Here is a 24,031-nt window from a genome sequence, read left to right as displayed (position 1 = left end):
GCATAGGCATAGGCCTATAAGCTATTGTTTGTGAGTGACAGGCTCAGGTTGTATTTTTTCTTGTTCTTTTTTTTTTTTATTAATAGGTCTATTTGCGTATAGTTATCAGGTTCCATAGCCTATTTAGGTGCCAAGGCTACTTGAATGGCGCAAAACAAAATCGCACTTTTCACAGCCTGTTTCATTAGCCCATTCATGATGCTGTTGTGATGTTGAGAGATGTGCCAGATAAAAAATAAAGCACTTTAATTGGAATGATTTTAGCGTGTGTGATTTATCGCGGTCACGGATCGGGTAACGGGCCAAATATTAACGAGTCTGGGCAGGTGCGGATTTAATTTTGATATTATCACGGGTGATGGGTCGGATCTGGTGCTGAACTTTGCGGGTACGGGCGGGGGCGGGTCTCCAAAAATGGACCCGTGCAGGACTCTAGTGGGGTCAAAGTGGTGTAGATGGGCAAGCCATGTAATAAAGGCTAATAATGGCTAAATAAAAACAAAAGAATAATGATAATGTTACAGATCCCTTGTTTCCCTGGACTCCATATCCCAATATCCTCCTGTTCTCCACACCTGCACTCACTTCCCTCGTCAGTTCCTCATCATCACTCATCACCTGCACCTGGACTCTATTGTTAGCACTCCCTTTATATTGCACTCACTCCCTTCACTCCTCGTCCGTCTTGAATGTTGTTTTACGTGTATGTTTGGTTATCCTTGCCTTCTGTGTATTAAATACGACGTGTAATTGTGGAAATCCGTATCTGCCTCTTCTCTACACCAGCATACCATAACAGAAAGACGGACCATAACGTTGGATTTTCACAGGAAAAAAAAAAATGGAGACTTCCCCCAGCTCCTTGGCTCCTGCTCCTCCAACGCCTCTCACCCTGACAGCCAGCGATCGCCTTATCGGGCTCCTGCAGGTAGGTCGTTCGCTGGAGAGGTATGTGGAGGAGTTCGTTGAGATCGCTTATTTGTCTGACTGGCCTGAAGCAGTTTTGATCTCCCTGTTTTTGGATGGATTGGATGATGACACTATCCGTTTTGATGAACCTGTTTTTTGTTTCTCCTTAAGTGAAACTATCAATTTAATTTTGTGGTTAAATGGCTCCAAATTCTTTGTGGATGAGGTTCAGGATAAGTGTATGTCTCCAGTCCATCCAGAAACACGGTTGGCCGGGCCAGTCAGTCAACCTCCGTCTTCCTCCGCATACCCCTCCAGCAAACTCCCTGCCTGCCCCATGCTGGACCCACATTCCTCTACTGGGCCCAGTATCTCCAGTATCTCCAGAGCCCGCTCCAGTATCTCCAGAGCTCGCTCCCGTCCTTACGGGCATTTTAATTATGTATGAAGGGAAGGACTGGGCACCTCTTCCAGCCTCACACAAGCCGCCCAGTGATGCGGCCTGGCTGATAGACTTCTGGGCCGAGCCAAGTTCTCCAGTCTCCGCCGAGCCAAATTCTCCAGTCTCCGCCGAGCAAAGTTCTCCAGTCTCCGCCGAGCCAAGTTCTCCAGTCTCCGCCGAGCCAAGTTCTCCAGTCTCCGCCGAGCCAAGTTCTCCAGTCTCCGCCGAGCCAAGTTCTCCAGTCTCCGCCGAGCATGTTTCTCCAGTCTCCGCCGAGCATGTTTCTCCAGTCTCCGCCGAGCCAAATTCTCCAGTCTCCGCCGAGCAAAGTTCTCCAGTCTCCGCCGAGCAAAGTTCTCCAGTCTCCGCCGAGCAAAGTTCTCCAGTCTCCGCTGAGCAAAGTTCTCCAGTCTCCGCCGCCGAGCAAGCAGCGCCAGTCTCCGCCGCCGAGCAAGCAGCGCCAGTCTCCGCCGCCGAGCAAGCAGCGCCAGTCTCAGCCGCCGAGCAAACAGCGCCAGTCTCCGCCGCCGAGCCCTCAGCTCCAGCCGCCGCCGAGCCAGCTGCTCCAATTATGAACTTTGTAAAGACTGTTTTCCCTCCCTGCCTCCCTCTCCCGCCTCCCATGTGTGTCTTCACTGAACCTTCACCTCAAGCCCCCTCGCCCAGATCTCCACCTCGGACCTCTGGGCGATTACCTACACCCTGGCTCCAACCTCCCTCTGCTCCACCGTTGCCCATCAGTCCTCCAGCCTCACAAGTCTCCATCCTGCCCCCGTTCACACCTTGGTCCCTCGTCAGCCTGCCCTCCCCTCTGGACTGCACTCCTCCGTCTTCGCTCCGTCCCTCCATCCCTCAGCTCCAGTTGGCTTCCTCACTCCCCCTGGTGTTCACTTTGTTGTCTGTCGTCTGTGTTCAACTGCGGCCTTCTGGAGCCCCGGCTGCGCTTCGGTCGGCGGAGCCGCTGGTTCCGCCATCTCCCGCCGGTCCTTCAGCGCCGCCTGGGCACAACGGCATGAAGCCTTCGGTCCCTGACCCGCCATGGCGGCCCGCTGCACCTGACCCGCCATGTCTGCCCGCTGCACCTGACCCGCCATGGCTGCCCGCTGCACCTGACCCGCCATGGCTGCCTTCGGCCCCTGACCCACCATGGCTGCCTTCGGCCCCTGACCCGCCATGGCTGCCTTCGGCTCCTGACCCACCATGGCTGCCTTCGGCTCCTGACCCGCATGGCTGCCTTTGGCTCCTGACCCGCCATGGCTTTTGAGCCCGCCCTGGAGACCTCCACTCCAGTCTACTCATCCCCCTGCTCCGGTTTGAGGTCTCCAGGGCGCCCGCCCCCCTCCCGGTTGGTACATCTACGGCGCGAGGACGCGCCTACCGGGAGGGGGAGGTACTGTTACAGATCCCTTGTTTCCCTGGACTCCATATCCCAATATCCTCCTGTTCTCCACACCTGCACTCACTTCCCTCGTCAGTTCCTCATCATCACTCATCACCTGCACCTGGACTCTATTGTTAGCACTCCCTTTATATTGCACTCACTCCCTTCACTCCTCGTCCGTCTTGAGTGTTGTTTAACGTGTATGTTTGGTTATCCTTGCCTTCTGTGTATTAAATACGACGTGTAATTGTGGAAATCCGTATCTGCCTCTTCTCTACACCAGCATACCATAACAGATAAAAGAATAATGAAGATTAAGTCTCATACCCGGCAGAGGTGTGAAAAGTTTGTCAAGTGAGAACACTAGAAACATGAATGGGGCAGTCTGCCTTGCCAGACATTAGACAATAGGTGTTTGCAAGGTAATAAACTATTTTAATAGCATCTTAGAAAATGTTTCATAAAATTCTTAGTTTTAGAGATTTGAAATGAAGCATGAGCAGAATTGTGACATTAAGTTGCTATAAAATCCTTGTAAAATGACCTGAAATTGTAAACTGAAAGTATGGTTGCATTATCTTTAGTTAGTATCTGTATTCCATCTTTCTGAATTTTGACACTAACCTACAAAGATCAACCATTTCAGGTAATTCTAATACGACCTGAAAGCTGTGATCTATTCTGTCATACTGTATTTTTACATGTTTGGCTTCTTTATGTTGTTGTGATGATCAGCGAGCTCCTGGCTCTCCCCTCTTTTCACACGGCAGCCCATACTTCCACATGGCTGGAATCATTTGTTAATCATTTGTACTGGAAAACCAGAGTCTGGCAAAAACTGGCGAAGAGCAGTGTGTTTCAAAGGCTCCTCTTGACGGGAAGGAGGATCTCTCCTTGAAGCGCCTGACAGCAGTTTACTGTCAAGGAAGGAGGAATAAAAAAGGTGAGATATTCCAAAATCACAGCGGGGGCAGCTTGGAAGCTGAGCTAAGATATCCTGAAAGAAATTGGAATCCCCGGGTTTGTGCGTGGCGGGGTGAAGGGGAGGGGACGGCAGCCGCAGCAATGCAGCGCTCCATAGCTTCTTATCACATCAGACCTCTGCCTTTACAACGGCCCATAATAAATATGGGATACCCTGCAGAGCAGACTGAAAATAACATCCTGCCGCACAACGTGTCTTATGAGAAATGCCCTCAAAGCCTTCAGTACATTTTCTGCTTTGGCTCGGGGTTGTAATACATATGTAGTCAGGCATATCTTTAGCCATTCAGGAGAGAAGCTCAGGCTGATCAAAAGGAAGGAGATGTAAACGGAGACCCCGGTGCGGTGCCTCTGAAGGTTTTATGGCTCTTTACACAAACTCAACATGATTTGTGCTTAGGTATATCTCTTTGAGCATGGACTGAAGACATTGACTTCAGCGTGACCTTTGTTTTTGTGGGCTTGCATGGGACCAGAAGAAATGAGGTGAAGTTGAGTGAAAAGAGAGCTCAGCACCAGTTAGGTGCTGCAATAAAATGATATTCGGATACATGGACGCCCCGATGATTACTCTCAGACAAGCTATAATTTTCAATCTGGATGTGGAATAAGACCCTGCTCTCACTGATTTGTTGCTAACATTATAATAATGCAATTGATTTTTACTTGAAAAACAAGCTGATTATTATTTTGAAGCCATGAAACTTTTGATTTCGATCACTCTTCTTAATTCTTGAACCTATACCAGAGCTTTAGAAATTCTAAAGGCCTGTACACACCGGGACAAATATTGCGCGCGATTATCGCCGACGTTTAATTCCTCATGACTAAACAAAGGTCGCCAATGTGAGTGTGCACAGCGACGCGAAAAACACAAGGCGTAAAAGCGTAATTTTTTAAAAAACGCCTTGGGTTAATTTTTTTGGTTTGCATTTTATATCTGCATTTTTATCTTCTTTAACTTAAATAATATCATAAAAATGTTTATTTGCACTACTGTTAAGCACAAGTGCCACATCCTGTCAGGGAGTTAAATTGCACATTCAGTGATAGTAGAAAGTAGATTCCAGTGAAAATCGCTTGGGTATGAACACAAAAAAATTCTCGAAAAACGCAGGCGATAAACGATATTCGTCCCAGTGTGTACAGGCCTTAAGCCAGCTTTTTGATGTAAAGATGGAAGTGCTGAACTGCGTTCACTATGCCAACTGCATATGACAATAGTTCAAATTGTTAACTAAATTTGTTTTGTTTTTGTGCACAAAAAGTATTCTCGTCACTTCATAATATTAAAGTTGAACCACTGTAGTCACAATGACTATTTTAGCTATGTCGTTGCTACCTTCCTGGACCTTAAAAGGTGCAATGACATGCAATATACTTCAGAAACCCTTGGATTTCATCAAAAAATATCTTAATTTGTCTTCTGAAGATGAATGAAGGTCTTATGGATTTGGGACGACATGAGGGTGAGTACTTAATGACAGAAATTTCATTTTTGGGTGAACTAACCCTTTAAGTTCCTTTGGTTCCTCGGTTCATGGTCAGTTATTGTTTGTGTGTAGACATGCTCTTACATTACTTGTGGATTATCCGAGTTTATTTGATTAAATACTTTTATTTTTTAACTCATCTTCATTTGAACTTCTTTATTCACTGTGACTGTGACACTAATTGTCACTTACATTGATTAAAAATGACAGTAAAGATAATTATAATAATACAAAATATTTATATTTTAAATAAACGCCATTCTTTTGAATTTTCTATTAATACATTTCTATAAAAGAAATGTATCCCGGTTTCCACAAAAATATTAATCATATGACATTTAAAATATATTAAAATTGTAATAATATTTCAGAATTTTACTGTTTACTGTATTTTTAATCAAATAAAAACAGCCTTTATGAGTATTCAAAAACATTTTAAAATCTCATATATTTATATTAAGTAAATATTTAAGGAAAATAAAGAAATATGTTAGTCACAAGGTTTATTCTGTGCTTGTGAACTCTTTTCAATCCAGTAGTGGAAGTCTATACATCTATACATCTATGTGTGTGTGTGTGTATGGGAAGGAGGGGGCTGACATTCTGAATGATTCATCTCAGAGAGAATATACCTGTCCTGAGTGTAAATTGGCCTTTTGGGGGCTCCATATCATTTAGGCATGCTTCTCACCCCGGGTCAAATGGCGGCTGGAGCATTGGAGCCTTTTAATAAAACATCTCACATGTTCGTGCATTACCCGCCAAGAGCAGGGGCTGCCGCTACTCGCAAAAAGAGCACACTCCCCGTGAAAAAACAAAAACACACAAACAATGGCTGGCTGTTGGCCCTGTCTCCACTGGCAAGATGAAATACAGCAATACAAGTGACGCTCTTTAGAGCTGAGCATCTGCTCCACCTATTCACTGCAGGATGTGATTAAATCAAGAGGAACATGGACAGCCGTTCCTCTAGTTCATATCTGGCCTATGCAACCACCATGTGGTTGAATTTTCTTTTATTAAAGTCAACAAGTTTTAGTTATTGAAACATCCTGTTTGTTCTAAAGGTCAGAAAGAGTGTGAATGGTGAAGTACAACTACTGTAAATTATGACTGTTTTAGTTCAACATACCTTAAATAATATTATACACAAACTACAAGGGGTAAAAATAAAATAAAATCATTCAAAATGGCCAAAATTACCCTTAAAATGCAACATTGGAAAGGATTCGCTCTGTGCAATTTTGCATTAAAGAGATTATAAGCAGGTCTCATACCAAGCCCCGCATATGACATGCAGGAAAAAATATGTATATTGTGGCAATAAAATAACTTGATCGTTCTCTCGTTTTAGTAAATAGCAGTCATGATTTACTAATTTGTTTCCTCGTTTTAAGTAAATTGTGGCCACATTGTACTAATTCGTTCCTTTATTTCTATTTAACCCTCATGTTATGTTAAACTTCTGGATACGACCTTGTGGAGTGGGTCAAATTGACCCTAACTGGATTCAATAAAATTTACTTTTATTATCAATACTTTCACATATTACAAAGAATAAATATCTGAATTTATGATTTATAAAAATGTTTTTAACCGCTATTTTAAGACTGTCCCTCCCCCACACCTGTGGGACATTTGCAATTACACATTTATAACAATAATATCTTAGTTTAAACCTAAAGTAATTTTGATAAACTATATATCTTTTGAAAGCTTTCAGACTCTAGTTTTCATATTTGGTGACTTTTCAAAAGAAAAGACAGGGCAATAGATAAACAGCGATAGATTCTCCATTTGTGATGCTGTGCCAAACTATAACGCACGTCCTGATTCTTTCTGTATGTTTTTTTTTTTTTTTTTTTTTTTTAATGTGGGTTTTAGAGGTTGAATTCATATCAAATATTAACATTACTGCCTAAACTACTTCTGAATAGGATGTCTACTTTACAAATATTTTGAAAATTATGGAAATATATGGTTCAGATCACTCAAACCATATATGGAAATCGAAGAGTCCTGGAAAAGTTTGGTACTACACCTAAAAAATTTTTTAACTGAAAGCTAATTTATTGAGATATCAACCCTAAATTTGGCACAGAACTTCAGATGTTTGGCTTTGATTGTCTTGAAGTTTTATATATATGAAAATATATATTTTTATATTTTACATTTTCATAAACTTTTATAACTTTTTAACTTTGCTTTCCTAACTTTCTCTACTTCTACAATAATCTGTGACGTGTCCCCATAAAAAGTTACTAAACTTAAGACTGTGCTCCAAAGTATTCAAGATTTATAACAATTTAAGTTGTAAAAGTAATTTTCATGTCTATGCTCAAAAAAGGGGACTTACAGTTAACAGGTACATTTTTGTTTTCACAAACTTTAAAAAGGTTGACACTGGTGCATCAGGACTAGAGTTGAAGAGCTCTGATATACAACAAATAAATGTTTGTTTTTTATTATTATTTTGGATCTGTACAGTTGCTTTTGAATAGCTTCCTATGAGGGTCAAACATCAGTCATATAAACATTTTGTATACACATTTCACAACACATCAGTGTGTTAAAATGTTGTATGCATGTTCATAACCAAAAATGAGAAAAAAATAAATTTCAAGAAAAACGACATAGGTTAAATTTTATTTCAGACAGCTTGAAAAAAAGAAATGATAGCTCATTTGTACCCTCATTGGCTGACAAAATATTTTCCCGTATTGTTTTTTTTTTTTTTTTATATATATATATAAATTATAACCAGGAAATATTATTATTTTGGGTCTGTACAGTTGCCTTAGAACATTAAAATATGTGGGTCAAACTGACCCACAAACATCACAATCATATTAGTAATTATGTGCGACAAAACACATCAGCGTATGGAAACTCTGAATGCATGTTCATGACCCTAAATGAGAAAAAGATTAACCGACATCTCAGTCAACTCAAAAATTGAAATGGGTTAAACTGACCCACAACATAACATGAGGGTTAACTAAAACGTGGCAACGATTTAGAAAAACAAGGGAACAAATTATTATGTAGTGTGCACGACTTAGTAAAACAGGAAATATTTATTATATAGTGCGCACAATTTAAAAATGAGGGAACAAATTGTTATATTGTGCGCACAATTTACTTAAAATGACGGAAGAATTAGTAAATTGTGCTGACATATTAAGTCGTGGGAACAAATACATATTTTTTTCTGTATGTCATGTGTGGGGCTCCGTACATCAGACTCTACTTTTCATTCTCACAATGACAGTTTAACATGGTTCAGAAAAACATCACTTGGACATGTGCCAGTGGCTCTTTTGTCTTTTTAAATGCTAATCATCCACTTATTTTTGTTTCTTTCGGTATTGTTCTGTTCAATCATTTTTGTATTTAATGTTTAAACATGGACACAGTGGAGCACCAAGACTGTCTCCTGAACAAGTCAGTAAATGTAGTTTTGCTTTTTTCTGAGCTAATCAACATTTTTGGTTTCGCTTGTAATTAATACAGAACATTTGTTTTGTAAAAAAGAGTAAATGTCACAAATCCAGTCAATGTGTATGTGACCCTGACTGGACACTTTTCATTCAAGCAATGGATACCAGGCAGTGAAGTCTTGCTTACCTGTGATATTGAAGCTGGTTCTGTTGCCTTGGTACACAACAGTATTGTCTTTGTAGAGGATGTATTGGGTGATGATGCCGTTAGGTTTGAATGGAGGTTCCCAGTGGACAGACAGGGAGTTGGGGTAGGAGATCGCAGCAGGTGGAGAAACCTCTAGAGGAGCTATTAAAAATAAGGCAATGATAAAATTAAACAGTTAGTTACTATTTAGTGGACAATTCACAGAGACATAAATAATAAGCTTTAAAAAAAACATTATTATGCATTTTAGAAATCTAGAGGTGAATTCTAAAGGTCTGAAAACTAAAAATATGACAATATTTTAATAGTAAATGTAAATATATTTTAATAATACATTATTATTTATTATACTACAGGGCTGTCGAATGTTTGTTTCTGATTATATGACAAACGTGACAAAAGGTGTGGATTTTTTTTTTCAGGAAATTCACAGCTAAAGACAAGTTTTAACCACAATACAGTTCCAAATCACTTCATCAAATTATTTTAACCCCTTAACTGTCACCGTCCCACAGGTGGGACGTTTGCCATTACATATTTAAAACAGTAATATTCTATACTAAACCTAAACGAATCTTGACAAACTATATATCATTTGAAAGCTTAGAATCTGTAGTTTACATATTTGGTGACTGATTTCCAAAATAAATTACATAGGAGCAGTAATTTATCAATTTGCAACAAGCATATTTTCATACTCATAAGGCATGTTCAGACCTTTATTTTGAAATTGCAATGAACATGAAAAATCATTAAAGATTGGTTGAAACATGTTTGTTTTCATGCCAAGAGTTCAAAAGATAAAATCCATTCAATTTTTTGAGAAAAAAAGGTCTGAAAATGTTTTTAATAGGAAAAAAAATACATTTATGATTGTGGCGCCGATCTATAACCTAGGCCTACATACATGTTATTTTTATGTTTATTAGAGGCTGAATTCATATCAAATTCTGCCAAAATTCCCATACTACTTCTATATAGGATATTTACTTCATAAATTGTATGAAAATAATGGAAATATATGATTCAGATCACTCAAACCATATATGGAAATGGAGGCGCCTTTATATGGTCAGTAATGGAGCTTGGTTGTCATCTAGTGAAAAAGTGTGGTACTGCGCCCAAACAAAATCTTACTGAAAGCTCATTTTTTGAGATATCAACCTGAAATTTGGAACACAACTTGTTCAGATTTTTGGCTTTGATTTCCTTGCAGCTTTAGAGTAAAACTTGTTTTGTAAAATATATATTTTATGTAAAATATAAAATATTATATTTTTACATTTTACATTTTCATAAACATAAACTTCTATAACTTTTTTTCTGTTTCACTTACATAAGTTTTTCACATCTACAATAATCTGCCAAATTTCATCTTTAAAACAAGACCAGCCTTTTGTCTATACTCCAAAGTATGCTTGAATTGCAACCATTTAAGTTTGGATAGTGCATTTTCTTGTCTAAAAAAAAAAGTGGGGTTGACAGTTAAGGGGTTAAAGCTCCTTACAGACTACAACAAAACAGACTTAAAAAAAAACCAAACAAAAAACAAACAAACAAAAAAAAAAAAAAAAAAAAAACACAAAGACATTGACAAGCAAATAAATATAACAAACAAGATAAAACTGACAAACTATTTCCATGTTTTTCCAAATAAATTAATTTTTATTTATGGAAAGCACAATTTTTCTCCAGCTCTCTCTCTATCTCTGTCTCTCTCTCTCTGCATGCACACACACACATACACACACACACACACACACACACACACACACACACACACACTTTATCAATAAAATAGTTTCACTAGTGAAAAGCTACATGACATTTCTCAGTAGTGAGGTACCAATGTTGCTGTTCTTGAAGCAGTTAAACTTGCAGCTTTGCTATTAGTAAAGACGCTGTTGCCAAACACTGCAAAGATGCATAGAATCAAGTAACTGCATTAGTCTGGATATCAATGGACTCCATTACTAGCTCTAAAATGACATTTTGGAATTAGCAAAGAAGGTTTGGGATGAGATGCGTAAGAAATTAGTCCTACATACAAGAGCACTTTAAGTATAAAAACAATGTCTCGACGTGTGGTAAACATATTATAAGCTGAATAAAGGGCTTTTTTTCCCCAAATAATTCAATTATTCCTTCCTTATTTAACTGGATAAATAATAAGAATAAAGATTTTCATAAATTACAGTGTTTATATAATGGTTTATAATTAAATAAAACATAATAATAATAAAAAAAAGAAATATTTAAGGTTCTGCACTACGTCTAGGTTGATAATCAAATGAATTACATTGTGACAGACAACGACTGCCTCAATGGTCAAACATGTTCTGAGCAAGAGTAAGTTGAGAATGAAGTTGCTTCTGTATGTGGCATTAAAACAATGTTAAAAATTTCCCTCATGGAGAATCGATACTGTAATTTGGGTAAGTAATCAAGTCCACATCAGATCGATTTTTTTTCACTCCACGATGACCCTTAATGTCATACTATCCTTTAAACAAGGCTATTTAGGCCAAGTTAGATTAAAATGCTATCTACATTTTTCAGCCTCTGCACTCACTGCTTAAAGAGAGAAATCTGACAATATCGGCCTGAAAGCGAGCTCATTTTATTTGGAACCAGCTCTATTTCTGCAATCAGACAGAGAAAATAATTGCTGCTGACAATTAATCTGTCTTTATTCTTGCTGTTTCATGTAGGAAAAAGGCTCTCGGTCAATAGACATGACATTTTTTTCCTCCCTGACTGAGGAAGAAGGTTCTTTGTCTTGCCTGTGCGGTCAGACAGATGTGAAGGCAATAAAGAATGAGCCTGGAAGAGTTGAAAGAGAGAGAAAGAGAGAGAGAGAGAAATGATGTTTGCCACGGTGCGCTCGCGCCACAGGAGCGGGCCTCACCGGATTGAACGAGAACGGTGGAAATGGGCCGCTTGATTCTCGATTTCATACTTTTTCGGCTGCACAATCAATTCTTTTTAGCCCAAACTGTCTTTAGATTTACTTCTCTGGTTGAGTGAAATGAAGAAGCTTTCATTAATCTTTCAGATGCCTTACATTAAGACAAGGCTCTTGCATGAACAATGTAACAGCAATTAAAAAGCCCATTAATCTGCATTACAGCTATTAAAGATGCATGTCATTAAAGGGGGGAGAGTTCAATCCCGCACTTACCCCTGTTCTTAAAACCACTCTCTCCAAAAAACGGGAATAAGAACGAGACGGGAAAATAAAAAAATAAATAAGACGGAGCAATTACAGCCTGGCATTGCACTTTGTCATCAAATTAGTTTGGAGTTTTCAAGCAAATGGCTCGGCACTATTTGAGCCCCTCTCGTCACTTTTATTATTCATCAAAGAAATGTGGGAGTCAGGACCTTCTAAATGACTTTACCCTCTTGTGGAGTGCTGAAGCCGGTGGCAAGCGGGCTCTCGCTGCACCCGGCCTGAGTGCACGCCGTTAGGGTAATACTGTAGCTGCTAAAAGGAGCCAAGCCACTTAAAGTGCCTGTGAAAGAAGAGAGGAAGAGAACGTTTCAGAGAGCAAGAGGCAAATGTCATTCTTTTCTCTTCCATATTTCAAAAAGTGGGCCTCCCCAACTCTGCTTCCTAAAGACTTAATGCAATGGCTTTTCAAACACAGCATAATATAACCATCACTTCTGATAATAGGTCTGGATTTAAAAAGGTCTTTATTATCAAACAGTAATATCTCCTATTAATCAGATGGATGGAAAGTGATGCGGCCTTTGCTATTCAGGATATGGGACACTAATGACGTTATTTAATGGATAAAGTGGCTGATGCTATTTAAAGGGGGTTTCTTGCACGCTATGAAAGTCACTATCCAGGCCTGCTGTGATCAATATGACTCTGACTTTAATTCATCGCTCAGTACTTTTACTCATTAGTGATTGTTTGTGAAGATGTTATAGATGTTGGCTTGTGCTTTGCTGTTCTGTTTTGATAAGATCACAGACATCCAATCAAATTATATTCTGCCACAAATTCACCTGCCACTAAGAAGTTGGTTAAATTAGGCCCTCATGCTCCAAAAATATGAACAAAGAAAATATGACCCACACTACATGGGTTTGTGTCAATCGCAATTAATTTTTCACCATGAAATATCAGTTACAGAGTGCATTAACCATCTAAATTAGATTGACCTTTAGAAACCAAACTTTAAAACAATAAATATTGAAAACAACAGTTCTGTTATGATTAATGAATTCGAACAGATGACCCCAGCGAGTACAGTTTTTAATTCATCTTAAGACTTTAAAACAGGATTTATTTTTTAAATTTGTCATCCAAAATAAAGGCAGGATCCATTTAATGGAGTGTGTGAGTGAATCTTTGGCAAGCATCCACTGTATCCATGTAGCAGACAGATTTTGGAAGAGTTGGAAGGTAAACACCCCAGCCGAGCCATAATTGGCCAGGTAAGTGTAACTTTTTTTTTTTAGCCAGACGTCTTTTAATTCAATTAAGAGCCTGACCTGCTCTCCTCTCGTTACCCACTCATTTGCTTTCGGAGTTTTTATCTGCCCGTGTAATTCTGCTTTTGGTGTCACAGCTATCATAAATTAGTGCAGCTTAGGCTTGCGTGGGTTGAAGCGTGCCAAGAACAAGGCAAAAAAAAGGGTCTTCTTGTTTCGCTTTGCCCGGAGACAGAGTCTAACCACAGTGATTGGTCATCTGAGAACGTAATCGTTGTTTCAAGATCCTCATTTGTTCTTTGAAGTAATTTCAAGTAACCAAGCAGATTTTCAGTCTATAAACTTGCAATGTCACATAGGGAACACTGTCGTGACTACAGATCGTCTGGAGCATCACTGCATTTTGCGTTTAAAGGGATAGCTCACCAAAAAAACGAAAATTCTGTTATTTACTCACCCTCCTGTCATTCCAAACTTGTATGACTTTATGACTTCCAGAGAACGCAAAAAAAGGATGTTTAACAGAATGGCTGGGCTGCTTTCTTCCATACAATGAATGTCATGCACCAAAAAGAACACAACAAGCACAATAAAAGTGGTCCATAAAACTTGTGCACTATATTCTGAGTCTTCTGAAGTCATGTGATAGCTCAGTGTGAGTAACAAACTTACTTATTCACTGAAAATTTCGATTTACAGCCATGGTCACCATTCACTGAAAAGTGTGCTTAATTGTATTGAAAGTGCAAGTGTAATCTTTACATTCAGTACATTTTAAATGATTATGTGTTAATAATACATTGTCAAGCTTTAAAGAAGTATACTTACTTTTCTGTATTGACTAGCATACGTAAAGCACTTGATTGTAATTTTGTGTGTTATTTGATGTTACTTTTAAAGTTAATACATTTTAAAAGGTACTAAATTACAACATCATTACAAAATTACAAATATATTTACACATGACATACAAGTTTCAATAGAAATGACATTAAAGTATATTTTAGTTTAGCAAAAACACATATACATTAAACAGAACTCTTTAACTATATTGCAAAGACAATAGAAGTAATTATGAAATTACATACAGCATAAAGATGTACTTATGTCCTATTGAAGTTGGTCAAAAAAATTCAAATAATTATATTAAATAGAAATTTAAACTATATTATATTTATATTTAATTGTTAATAACATGCAATTTAGTGCTCAAGTACATTACATTTAGCTTGCACTTAAGTATATTATTTCTATAATAATTACTCTTGTTAAAAAGCATGTAAAAGTGTACTTATTTTTCACAAAGAACTCCATGGAAGAAACAGTCAGATGGGTGTCGAAACACATGAGGGTGAAAAAAAGTATGACAATTTTCATTTATGGGTGAACTATTCCTTTAAATGTGTTTTGGACATTTCGCACAGGTTACTGTCAGCTAAAATAATAGCCAATTCAAAATCAACGTCTTATTTTTCCCTTCATGACCTTAGTGTTAAGTATGTATTTTCCAGCTATTAAAATGGTACTGAGGTCTCTGAGAGCCCAAACAGAACATGAGGGTTAAAAGGTGTCAGAGCCAAGCTCCAGGCGGACGACGAGGCCCTTACCTGTCAGGTGCAGAGAGTGGGGGAAGGTGGCGCTGATGGGGGACGAGGAGGGACGGTCCCGGCTGTACGCTTTCAGTACGTACTTCTCAATTACACCTCTGACCTCTGCCGGCTCCTCCCAGCTCACCTCCACGCTGGAACCATTTACACTCCCAACTCTGGAGGGAGGCAGCACACTTTGTGGAACTGTACAGGAAATAATAGGTGAGAGAGACACGTGGAGAAGAAAAGCAAGAGAAAGAGAGAGAGAGGCAAAGTAAGGGGGAGGAGAGGAACGAGAGTGTGAGAATCCAATTGGGAAAGAGAGAAAGTGTGTGTCAGGCCAAAGAAAAGCAGCACACACATTCCTCACTTTTAATAGACACAGTAAATCATATCTAACCATTAGCATAAATACAATTTATTAGAGTTGTAACTTTTTCAGCACTGATTTAATATGACTGTACATCCAGCGTTCATTCCGGGCTATATTTCACACCCATCAAGCGACGGCTTGCTTTCTCTTCAGGATTCACATTTTAGGGGGCATAAATAAAACAGTCGAACATATGCAGAAATGCAACAAGCATCATTTATGATGTGTCACGGACTACAGAATCTCTTTAACACTCGTTTATACAGTCAAAACAAGCCAGACAGCAGACGTGTGTGATATATCCACCACTGGAAAGCTGGTCTGACCTATAATACAGTGTATACAAATTTAAGTAGGAAGTCTTTGTGATTCATCATCTGTACCAACAGCACTGGTATTACAAATTTCAAAGGGGTTTTTAACCAAATAACCCTGTTGTTGAACAGCAGAAAGCAAATGTGTAACTATAGAGAAAGTGGAAAAGAAATCTGACAGAATGAATGTAGCCTAATTGACCATTCGCAAAGACCCGCCCCCGTTAGTTACTGTTGCTTCATCCGACAAGCCGTGCCGCTCTCACGCCACACATCATGTTCTCAAGCAGCAGTGTTGCCAAGTCTGCGGTTTTCCCGTGGAATTGGGCTACATTTACACTGTTGCTGCAGGCTGTTTTTCATGTCCATGGGTTGAGGCGATCCCAAATTACATGATATTTAGCACCTTTAGCTCCAGGGGAACCCCACCAAAAACACGGATTTTACCCCCTGGAACGCGATTTTTACTCTGACTGGGCTAGTTTTTTTAGTGTTTTTTTATTGTGAAAATCTGGCAACCCAAGCAGTCAAATTTTGTACTTTTTTAAAGAAATGTAAATAATAAATACCGGTTTGTGGCTCTTTAATGTGTCATGACAGATCGCTGTAGCGCCTCAGTTCAAGCGGCTTGTGAACCGTTCATCTCTTCCTACTAGTTAATTTATAGCATCAAATAAACATGAATGAACATCAGAAGGAATGTTGTTTCAACCGCGGAAAGACGTCAGTACACACCATTTTTCAAGTTCAAGTCAACTAGGGCTGAAACGATTCATCGAGTTACTCGATTAACTCGATTACAAAAATTCCTCGAGGCAAAAACTCTGCCTCGAAGCCTCGTTAAATTCCTATGACGCGCACTATACGCGCAGGGATCTGATTCACACGGACCGTTGTTCAATGTTCAGGAAGCACACCATAGCGCGTGACATTTTGAATTTAGTTGGCGCGATGGCGGAGAGTAAAGATAGATATGATGTTTAGCTTTGATGTTTTTAAGTAGTAAACGTATTCACGTTCAATTGTAAGAGAGTATAGCCTAAAAAAAAGAACCCCTTCACACACACACGCATGCACCCTCATCTTTCTCACGCGCCAGTCAGACCAATCGCGGCAATGCATCACATATGCTTAAACTTTTTATGTAGCCACGCAACAATAATTTCAGCATGCATTCACTGTATACACAGGGACTTGATGTTGTGACGCGATTTTTCAAACGGATGCTTCAACTAAAATGCACCGCAATGCAAGTGATGCAAGCCAAATGCACCGTTCTATTGAAAATGATTGTATGTAGGCTATTTCTGCCGTACCAAACTGCAATGAAGCAACTGGTCTGACTGGGGCGTCTCTCTTCCTCACACACGGCATGCGTTTTTGTTCTCAGGTGGGTAATTTGCAGAAGGTGCGTTCCTTTTTTTGTAATGTTGTATTAAGAAGACAAAACTAAGGCCAAATGGCCTTTACTATTTAACCCTCTGGAGTCTGAGGCTGATTTGGGGCCTGGAGAACTTTTGACATGCCCTGACATTTGTGCTTTTTTCAGTTGTTCATAAACATATTAATGGAAAAAGTGTCATTACACTGTATTCAGCACAAACTAGGCTACAATAATATGTGAGGAACATGTATGTACATGTTTGTGTTTTTGAAGGAATAACATTTATGCGTGGTTGTTGAAAAAACAAAAAACTTAAGTCACTGAAATAAGGCCAAAAAAAGTATAATAAATCTGTGTTCATAAGACTTTAGGGTATTGGAGGTTGTAGACTAGAGTTTTTGCTTCAAAATTATGTAAAAATTATGCTGCCTACTCCTTCATATTTAACAATATATTGATTTAGTTTTTGTAAGACACTTTTTGCCAAGAAACACAGTATGCAAGGAGGCGTGAATCACCACTGAAAATGGGCCATTCTCACCTGAGAAGACAAAAGAATTGGATAGTAATGAGCTGAAATGACTTGCATATTAATGAGGCATTTCAGTCAGGTAGGCTGTGAAAAAAAACCTTCTGTGATGTCTCAAGCTCATTATGATATATGAAACATACAGAAAAATATTATTACAATATAAAGTAATGGTTTTATATTATACTTTAAAATATAATGTATTTCTGTGATGCAAAGAGTCTGAATATAGGCTTTTAGTTTAAAAGCATGCACATTTGGAGAAATATTGGATTCTCATATGCTTATGTCAATTTTCTATACAGAGGAGTTATTTTTATTTAATATTCACTGTCATTACTATGAGCGCTGGTGTTTTCAATTCATCCTTGAAGTCGGAGGGCGCTCTGTGCATTTTAGTCCACAAATTCATCTAAAAGAAGAAGAGGCTATTCCATGAATGGAGTTTCCAATACATACAGCAGCAGGAGGGCGCTAAAGAAACAAAAACTCATCTAAACTTCATCTGTAGAAGACAAGTAAACAGGAAGTAACTGCATGTCTTCTAGAGATCGCTAACCATGACTTTTACATCCAGATAAACACTTTTCAAGACAATAAATACACGATTGAGATAATAAATGCATGTATTGACTGAATTAGCGTCTGAATAGCGCTGGCTCCGTGGGCGTGGCCGCATTAGCAGATAATGAGCTGAATCACGGATTTCTGACATGGCTCTCTTTTCATACAGATTACATAAACAAAGAAGGTTTGTTTTCGATTTGACTTACATGATTTAAAACCTGACATCTTAACGTTTTTTTAGACATAAGTGTAATTTTTTTGTCATTAGTATTCACTAAGTTACAGTTCATTTTCTGAGAACTATCAGATTGGAGTTCGTTCAGAGGGAGAGGAGAAATCACGCATCATGTTAGTTTTCTTTATTTTACAAAAAGCACAAAATTCTGTTTTTACTCTGAGTGTACACAAATGAAAGAAGATATTCCACAGATTAAAATGGTGTATAACTCTTAATTGTATGTGCAACATTGACGGAGTATTTTGAGTCTCTTTCACACTGATAAGAAAAAACCACGGTGGTATCGCCGGCGATACCGTCAGACCTCAGAGTGTTAAGTTTGTATTCATAGTTTTACATGTCATACATGTTTTACAGTAAGTTGACTTAACTGTATTGTTATATAATTGCTGGCACTGGCACTTCTAAACACTAAATGGGTGAAAACTGCAATAAATAGGCTTAGTTTTGGAGCCAAATGTTGGAGTTGGAACCAATACCTCTGTTTTTTTTTTTAGAAATGAAAGCCAAATGCTTGATCATTTTACAGCCACATAATTTTCGCTATGCATTATTTGTTTTGGTTGTTAAAAAAAAAAAAAAAAAAAAAAAAAAAAAAAAAATGATTAATCGATTAATCGATCGATTAAGTGCTAGATTAATCGATTACAAAAGGAATCGATAGCTGCAGCCCTAAAGTCAACCAATGTTAATCTGCTAAATCCACTGACTGCTTTGTTAAACAGTGGATTCGGTGTTATGATTGGTTAGATCGCCTGTCAATCAAACTCCCTGCGAAGGGTCAATTAAGGACAAAATGAAATCAAAATTGACCCTATTTACTTTCTTAATGCATGTTCCTGGTGCTATTGGGAACAATTCATCTGGGTATGTTTCTTCAAAGAAAACACATAGTTTGTCTACTTAATATCTATTCAAGTCCTCCATATCCTGTTTCAATCATAAATGCATCAAATTACATAGGAAATTTACTTATAAAGTGACCTGACGTAATTAAGGTGTTATTTAAAAATATATATTCATAACTATTAAAATGTGTCCATGTGTTTCATAGCCCAATTTAGCTTTTAAAATCTAATTCTTTGTTGTGTGCTTAATTATGCACAATTAATTTAATTAAATATATTTAACCACTTGAGCATCATTTTACATGTCTGAGCCTCTTCATTTCAATATACTGCAGACACCATCAACCTTCTCTCACTTCCTCTCCTCCATACACAGTATTCATCTGTAATAAGGCAGTGTGGGTGATGCATGCTCTTACAGAGAGCTTCACGATAAGCTATCTCCAAGCAGATCTCATCTCCTTGACTGCTACATATATTGTACAGATAAGAATAAAATGGGTTGGCCTGAAAACTATGACACAAACAAATATCAGTATAGAGCCTGTAGTGCTGGCTAAGTTGTACTGTTGGCCTTTTTGTCTGAGGTGAGGGAGTAAGAGTGTGTGTGCTGTGTATAAATGACAGTACAGTATAAAAGCATACTGTATTTGTTTGGAAACATAAACTTAATCTGTAATTACTGAGCAAAATTATACTATAAATTGAACATTATTTATTCACCTACAGTAATTTTATATTATTGTAAATTACATTACCGTTTAAAGATTTCTTTTTTTTTTTCTTTTTTTTTTTTTTGACAGAAGTCTCTTATGCTCACCAAGGCAGCATTTATTTTGCCTGGCAAGGCCAGACTGATATATCTTCTACAAGATATATCAGTCTGATCAGTCCGCCCTCCGTCGCGATTCGAGTCAACTCCAAACCGTACCATGCAATCAGATTCATTTATTTCAGTGACGCAAACAGCGTCACTCTAGTGAGGCGAAAGTCCCTTCAATATCAACAAAGATTGCACACGGGAGACCCAAGAGTTTGTTCTATTCAGCCGTGAATTCAGTTTTAAATGACCAAAAACACATTAATTATTTACTTTTCACTGTTGACTCTCTTGTCGCTTTGCTAACGTCATATCCGCCATATCCTTCTCTGATTGGTTTACTCCGCTTCCTGTTTGCTCGGATTTGCTACGCCCTAGAAATCGAATTGATTCAATGGCCGACCAGACTCATCCGCAGGTACAGTGGTGAGGCTGGATTTTCCAGGCAAGCATTTATTTGATAAAAAATACAATAAAAATGGTAATATTGTGAAAAATTATTATTTCAATTTAAAATTAGTTTCTATTGTAATATATTTTAAAATGTAATGCATTCCTGTGATGGCAAAGCTGATTGCAAGCATCATAACTCCAGTATTTAGTGTTGCATGATCCTTCAGAAATCATTCTAATATGCTGATTCGCTGCAACATTTCTTATTATTATCCCTGTTATTATGTTGTGCTGCTTAATATTTTTGTAGAAACCATAATACAAGATTCTTTGACGAATAGAAAAGAACAGCATTTATTTGAAATAGAAATATTTGGTAACATTATAATTGTTTTTACTGTCACTTTTGTCAATTCAATGCACCCTTCCTTAATAAAAAATATTAATAAAAAATAAATAAATAAATAAATAAATAATAAATAAATAATAAATAAATAAATAAAATAAACATCTTATTGAACCAAACCTTTGAACGGTAGTAGTGAATATATATTTTATCTCATTAAGGTAAGTGCATACATCAGACTGTAGGATTCTACCAGTGAGATCCAATGCCTAATTACTGATATTTGACTACCTACTGGCACCTATCCTACCTGTCTCTCTGCTGCGTCCCCGTTGCCAGGGCCCGGCTGTCCAACCTCCTTCTCCCAATGCCATCACTCTGTACAAATACTCTGTACACAAAGAGAGAGAGAGAGAGAGAGAGAGAGAGAGAGAGAGAGAGAGAGAGAGAGAGAAAACATTTAAAAATAAATCTGTTTTCTCAACACAATTCAATATAAAAAACAGCTTCATGTATTGACAATTTGAGTTATTTCAGTGAATATTTCAGTGAGTCTATACTCTAAGTCTGTTGTGTGAACACAAAAACTGTTTCTCGCTCTATCTCCATCACTCACAAGAGAGGTACCTCGGCTATATTTGTCCGTGTGCATTAGCTAAGGTGCAGTTCTCAACAGTTTTGCAGTATTGCTGATGAAGGGGACAGCAGTAGCTGTTTTAGATATGACCTCTCTGTGCCCCTGGTGTCGTGTCTGCGTCCATTGCTGGACTGGACATATTATGTTGTTCTTCTGTTTGGTCTTTACAATAACAAACCCCAAGCAGAAAGGACAAATCAGGCCAAACAATCGCCTGACACAGAGGCAAGGCAGGCAACACGAGGCCAAAATAGCTGCGGGTCAATGAGGCTTGGCTACCGCGCTGGTGGGGACTGTGCTTGCGAAAAGGGGTCGGATGCTGCTTTTACCCGTGAAGGGCTGCAGTGTCAGGTCCTCTGCGCTTCTGTCTCTGCCTGTGTACACCAGAATGGAGTCGTTTCCCCTGCAGTTAACGCTGGTGTCAGCTGACAGGCATCCATCCAGATTGACTCTGACAGCACTGCTGGACACGGCCGCCAAGCTTACGACAGGCCCGCGTGCGAATCTAACATCCCTGATGCAGCCGCCAAAACCTGCAGAGCAGCACAGAAGAGGATGAAAGAGAGACAAAGACAGAAGGAGAGACAAAGAGAGAAAGACGTTCAAATCACATTCTGAACTGGTCCGCTTTATCCGAAACAACAAAAACTGTCAGACAGATTGAGTACATTTCTCAGTTATGTCATTTTGAAACCATGATTCTATTACTATATGGGTCCAATGTTTTGTTCTTTTTTGTTAACCTATTGGTTCATTATCAGAGAAATAACATAAAATATAATTAATTATAAAAATAATAATTAATTTACAATTCATACATAAGAACAAAAGTATAGGGACACACCTCTTAAATATTGAAATCAGCTGTTTTAATCAGACCCATTGCCACAGGTGTATAAAATCAAGCACCTTTTGTGAAAAAAATGGGTTGTTCTGAAAAGCCCACTGAATTCAAGCCTGGTAGTGTGATAGGATGCCAGTTTGTGAAATTAAAGGGATAGTTCACCCAAAAATGAAAATGTTGTCATCATTTACTCACCCTCATGTTGTTCCAAACCTGTATTAATTTCTTTCTTCTGTTAAACACAAAAGAAGACATCTTAAAAAATGTTGGTAACCAGACAGTTGATGGTAGCCTTAGTATTTTTTTCCCTACTATGGAAGTCAATGGCTACATCAACTGTTTAGGTGATGATAAATGGGGCAACTTTTTGAGCAATGTAGCCGGCCATTTTTGCAGAGTGATATTTCTTGGATATTTTCCCAATGAGAATGGGAAACAAATTTCTATCTGGATACTTTAGATCGAAATTTGTTGCCCATTCTCAAAAGGAAAGTACCCAGGCAACATTGCTCGGCAAAACTGCCCGGCATCATTGCTCAAAAAGTTGCCCTGTGTATCATCACCTTTTGATTACCAACATTCTTTAAAATATCTTCTTTTGCGTTCAACAGAAGAAAGAAACTCTTACGGGTTTGGAACAACTTGAGGGTGAGTAAGTGATGACAAATTTTCATTTTTGGGTAAGCAATCCTTTTAAATCCCTGCTAAATATTCCTATCCCAGAAGAGTGGAAGCTGTTATATAGGCACACGCACATATATACACAAATAAACCTGTAAGTGTCTCACCGTGCAGAAGGCTGTGTTTGTTCAGTGCTGGGTGCACTACTCCAGGTGGGACTCCCCCTACATAGAGTGGAGAGCTGATGGTCAGAGGGCCACCCGTGCCTTTCCTTTCCTGTTCATATACGTCATTGAGGCCAGCACTCGCTAACAGGCCTCTCTTCAGCACACTCAAAGTGTTCCAGCCCCCGTCACAGTAGGACAGGCCCACCCATACGCTCAACTCTGCCGTCTGTTCACCCCAACGCAACAGCCAGAAGAGAACTCCACCCTGCAGCTCTGCCTGAATGACACACACACCTGTTACAATGATGTTTTGAAACACTCTACATATTATTTCAGCTTATTTGTGTAATTATAATTTTTACATGATTATTAAAATTGATTAATTTAATTAATTGCAATTAATCAGCTAAATACTAGCAAAAACTTTCAACATTGAGGTGGTATTTGAATTGCTCCAACAACATGACTAATCGTGCTAAATTTTGTTAATTATTTCTAATTAATTGCACTAAATTGAGTGCAAGTTAAACTGATAGCCCTAATGTTTAGATTTAAGCAAACTTACCAAAATGAAATCCTTCCCATCTACATCGTAGGCGAACAATAGCAGTGCATTTAGTTGATCAGTTTTAAACTCAAATGATATTTCGAAATAATCTCCACCAGTGAATATTTCAGGCTTGACCTTCAAAAACCCTGAATTTAAAAAAAATATATATTTTTTAGGGAACTCAACATTAACATTACAAATTATTTTATCTACAAAAATTTTATAGTTTAAATCAGGTAGTACCATGTCCTAAGAAGTAGGCCCCATCTTCAGAAACAGCAGGACAGCCCTCCCAGCTTTCATAGGTCTCATGTTTTTCTAGTGCTGATTCCCAGTCCAGAGGCTCCCATACTTCAGTAGTGCCACTGGATTTTTGCACCATCACATCCCTCAAACAACCAGCAAACCCATGTTGCACCAGCTTGGCTTGACCTGTATACATATAATAAGTACTCGCAACTCTCCGTAGATATTGATTTCTACTGTCAGTTATCAGGAAATTCCA

The 24,031-nt window shown here is 38.5% G+C and overlaps 1 protein-coding gene across 1 annotated transcript in view; it reads right to left on the bottom strand.

Annotated features, from left to right (window-relative positions):
• Positions 1-24,031, bottom strand: part of ush2a (Usher syndrome 2A (autosomal recessive, mild)) — a 241,331-nt gene that overhangs the window by 137,558 nt on the left and 79,742 nt on the right. The window contains exons 24-31 of the mRNA XM_067367352.1: positions 23,770-23,958; positions 23,542-23,672; positions 22,977-23,253; positions 21,674-21,877; positions 21,018-21,098; positions 14,914-15,099; positions 12,259-12,372; positions 8,837-8,998 (exon numbers count right to left, since the gene is read on the bottom strand). Coding sequence (XP_067223453.1) covers positions 8,837-8,998; positions 12,259-12,372; positions 14,914-15,099; positions 21,018-21,098; positions 21,674-21,877; positions 22,977-23,253; positions 23,542-23,672; positions 23,770-23,958 — 1,344 coding nt within the window. The remainder of the gene's footprint in view (positions 1-8,836; positions 8,999-12,258; positions 12,373-14,913; positions 15,100-21,017; positions 21,099-21,673; positions 21,878-22,976; positions 23,254-23,541; positions 23,673-23,769; positions 23,959-24,031) is intronic.

This window comes from Chanodichthys erythropterus, chromosome 18 (genome assembly GCF_024489055.1).
Source record: "Chanodichthys erythropterus isolate Z2021 chromosome 18, ASM2448905v1, whole genome shotgun sequence".
Taxonomy (NCBI): domain Eukaryota; kingdom Metazoa; phylum Chordata; class Actinopteri; order Cypriniformes; family Xenocyprididae; genus Chanodichthys; species Chanodichthys erythropterus.
The sequence above is the reverse complement of the archived record's forward strand: the minus strand, read 5'-3'. Positions and strand labels throughout refer to the sequence as shown.